The sequence below is a fragment of the Olea europaea genome, unplaced genomic scaffold (genome assembly GCF_002742605.1).
Source record: "Olea europaea var. sylvestris unplaced genomic scaffold, O_europaea_v1 scaffold1609, whole genome shotgun sequence".
NCBI lineage: Eukaryota > Viridiplantae > Streptophyta > Magnoliopsida > Lamiales > Oleaceae > Olea > Olea europaea.
Window position 1 is genome coordinate 40,455 of NW_019233725.1, and position 3,914 is coordinate 44,368.

A 3,914-nucleotide genomic window follows, 5' to 3' on the forward strand; every position below is an offset into this window, starting at 1 on the left:
ACTAGTGATGGTATTGGTGACAAATCTGGGGAACTGCATGTTAACATTGTCCGTGGTTTACCTCGGCAACAAAATGAGTAAGTTTCGTTGTGGGCATTGCAAGTTTTATCATTTTCCATCAACATTTAGTAATTACTTATGGTTTGTCTTCTTTAAATATTACAGACATGATTGTGGGGTTTTTGTCATAAAGTATGCACAGTATTTGTTACACAATGATTTTGGCAATATGCCAATGTCATTTGATGCCGGGAATGCCAAACTTGAAATTGCAGCGTTGCTGTTCAAAAACAAACAATTGAAGCAGATTGGAAATGGAAGTTCAAAGTCACATGAATGAACTTCTATTGATGGCATTGTTTTCATGATAGACTAGATTGATAGCTATTCAAAATTAGATAAACAGATATTTTTATGATGTAGTCGATAGATGTTATCTTTGTAATATGTTTTAGAATTGAATTTGATTTTGTTTTTGTCAATTGGTACAAGGTAAAAGTACTGGTGTTTATGTAAATGATTTTATTTATATCATCTAAGTTTTTTATGGATGTAAAAGTCTATATTTGCATGGTCTGAACAGGTCACGTGAGAATATTGCACAGTCTAAAGAGGTCACAAATAGTCACATGTGAGTAATTTGTTATATAACCGTAGGCCACAGATCGTCACAAATAGTAACAGTTGGTTAATTTGCATGACTTGAATATGTCACAAGTGGTCACATATGAGTACTTTTTTATATAACTGCAAGTCACGGATGGTCACGAATAGTTTTGGTTAACTTGTTACATACGAACATGTCACAAATGGTCACAAATGCTTAACATTTTTCATTGAGATTCTTACAAAAGAAGTAAGCATAGAATTGGTCCTATCTAGTGGAAGATGACATTCAGATTTAGTTTGAACACACAAGTTATACAAAAAACATAGAGCTTATTTTATACTTGAAATGGTCACAGATGGTCACAATCATAAAAAACAGAGTCACAATAAATGTCTGTTTACACAGCCCTTTTCCAGAAATAAGTGACATCATGAGATATAATGAAAGCTCAATGCATAAATCTGTCAACTCGTATAATCCAAAAAATACGTCGTTCGGAAATAAAATGAAATAATTTGCGAGTACAAAGAATATAATTATGTAAAAAAATTATGCTAAACTATTTGAATTTCTTTGGATCTTTCTTTATTTTCAGTTTTTTGTCATTCTGGTCCTGCATATTCGACGATTGTGACCGAATTCACCGCATCTTCCACATTTCACAACTTGTGATCTTTCATATGCTGGCTTCTTTCTCTTCTCAGTAGGCCGTCCAGAACTTCTCTTTTGGTCTGGAGCAAAAACAACTCTATTACTTACATCTTCTGTCAAATTCCATTCTGATTTATTACCCACAGGAAAGACAGTTTTTTTGTAGGTATTTAGATATGCATCTCTTGTGTAATACACCGAGCAAAAGTCATATACATTCAACTTCAATGTTGCTATTACTGCTAGTGCATGTGGACAGAAAAGTTGATCCACATGAAACATTCTACAACTACATGTATGTAGAGTTATATCAATCATGTATGAAGAAGAATTGTCCCTCACTTCAAACAAAGTGTGACTTGCAGGAAACCTGAAAATAAAAAATATTTAAAGTTATACTTGTGATGAACATAATAAACATAGTTTTCTTGTTTTCACCTTTAGATTTCTCACATCATTGCTCATTTCCCTTAACAACTTCTCATATTTTGTTGCAAACTTTGTGAAAGTGCCATGCGCGTCATCTCTATTTTTGCAAAACCAAGATTGGACCGTTTGCCTCAATGATTCTAGAATTGCTTCAATGGGGTAATTTGTTGCCGCATTTGTGACTGCGTTAACAGATTCTACTATATTTGATGTCAGGGTAGAGTATCTATTGGTCGGCATGTGCAATCTTGACCATTTTTCATATCCAACATCCAACTACAAAATAATTTTAGTTATTAGATAAAAGATTCAAGTAACAAGTCACATATTGTCACTGTTAACTCTAAAAAGTTCACAGATAGTCAATATTATCACAGAACAGGTCACAAATGGACACATTCATAAAACTATATTATGTTTCAATTGTAAATGAGACCACATGCTAAATATGCACTGTATATTTCATTTATAATTATGTTTCAATTTCATGTAATAATAAATGAAATATAGTTTGTACATTAAACATGCGTGATCACAGATATTCATAGAAATTTCATAACATCACAGAAAAAGTGACATGAAGTCATATAACATATGTTTCAGAAAATCACATACCAAATATCCCCCGATATATTCATTTATTGAGTCCAATTGCTGCATTTGGTATTCAAATTCATCCACTGTATAAGCTCTTACAGCAGAATTGAATGCATGTGTGACATTGTGACCTGATTTTGCATAATGAGATTTCAAATTTTTCTGCAAATGGTATGAACAGATCCCATGCATTGCCTCTGGATATACAAATTCAATGGCGTTTCTTATGTTATTGTGTCTATCGGATACTATACATAATCCATCTCTAGATCCGTACGCCCTCTTCAACATCTCAAGAAACCATCTCCACGACTTATCGTTTTCATTATCCCCAATCCCAAAAGTTAGTATGAAGATATTGTTGTTTGCATCTTGTGTACAAGCTGTAAAGAGTATACCCCCTGTTCAATGTTTCCGTTCTCAATTGTAGTAACTGAGTCACATATATCCTGAGCTATTTGTTGTAAAGAAAACACATTAGCTGATGACTCAATGGCAGTAATTGACGACTCTGGGCATTACAATGCACATGCTGCCTGCTATGAGTCTGTAGTGATAACATCAACTGCAATATGATAGTTTGATACGATGTCATCCAAAGATCTTAGCCTCAAATACGTTAAGACATTATTATTACTTTGTATCCGAACTGGACGTAAACTAGAATCCAAAGAATAAGTTAATCTCACACCTACTTCTGCATGATTAAGCCCCAATTCTGAAATAACAAGGTTAACCAACTCATCATATTTGCACGTATCATTCACTAGTATAAGTGATGTGTGACCTCCATATAACAGTCAAACGTTCAAAATTGTCATCCCTCATCACAAACAAATAACAGCATATCACACTTCATTCACTAAAATCAGGAAACGATCAGATGCAATGACATTGATGAATATAGGCCACAGATGAAGAAGTCACAGATACGTCAAAATAGGTCACAGAAGTTATTTAATGTAAATATATTCACACACGGTCAACAAATTTAGTGTCTCAGAGAATCAATTTTCAATGCAATGACATTGATCACATAATAAACTAATTCTACTTATGGACTGTCAAAACATTTAACATATATGTCACAATCTATTTAATTTAGTGGTCACAATTAGTCACAGTTAACAGAAACATGCACCAATGTGATTGGATCACATAAACGGTCATAGATCAACATGTTCATGACTGTAAATTGAAAACAAAAATTGCATCTACCAATGGTTAATGAAAAAACACACGTCACACACTGGGCAAAATATGATTTATTCTTAACGGTGTGAAATCTCTGATTATGTTTGGATAAATGTTTCAATAGCTTCGAAAACACATGTTTCTTCAAAATCATAAGCTATACTAAGTAATTATAAGCTTACCTTCGAAGTCATATCACAATACTTCAATTTCTGTTTTGGGCAAATTGAATTTTTCCATACTCCAGCTTCGACTTTCTCCAATTAAATGAAAATTAGCAGTATGTCGACGAGATTGTGACGTTATTGATCGATTGCAACTTGAAATTGAGGAATGCCAGTGAAATTTTCGTGATGTTTGGAGAGTTTTTGGTGAATCCGTTGTGTAAAGAGAGAGTTTATGTGGAACCCATCTTGTAGAGAGAAAATCTCGT

At 33.4% G+C, this 3,914-nt stretch overlaps 1 protein-coding gene across 1 annotated transcript; it reads right to left on the bottom strand.

The window, feature by feature from the left end:
- Positions 1 to 1,201: 1,201 nt before the first annotated feature.
- Positions 1,202 to 3,473, bottom strand: LOC111377139. Its single transcript, XM_023000198.1, has 6 exons — positions 3,410 to 3,473; positions 2,925 to 3,053; positions 2,730 to 2,798; positions 2,306 to 2,688; positions 1,821 to 1,966; positions 1,202 to 1,631 (listed from the first exon to the last, which is right to left on the bottom strand). Exons 1-6 carry the CDS (start codon positions 3,471 to 3,473, stop codon positions 1,202 to 1,204), a joined length of 1,221 nt encoding a protein of 406 aa, XP_022855966.1.
- Between the last annotated feature and the right edge of the window lie 441 nt (positions 3,474 to 3,914).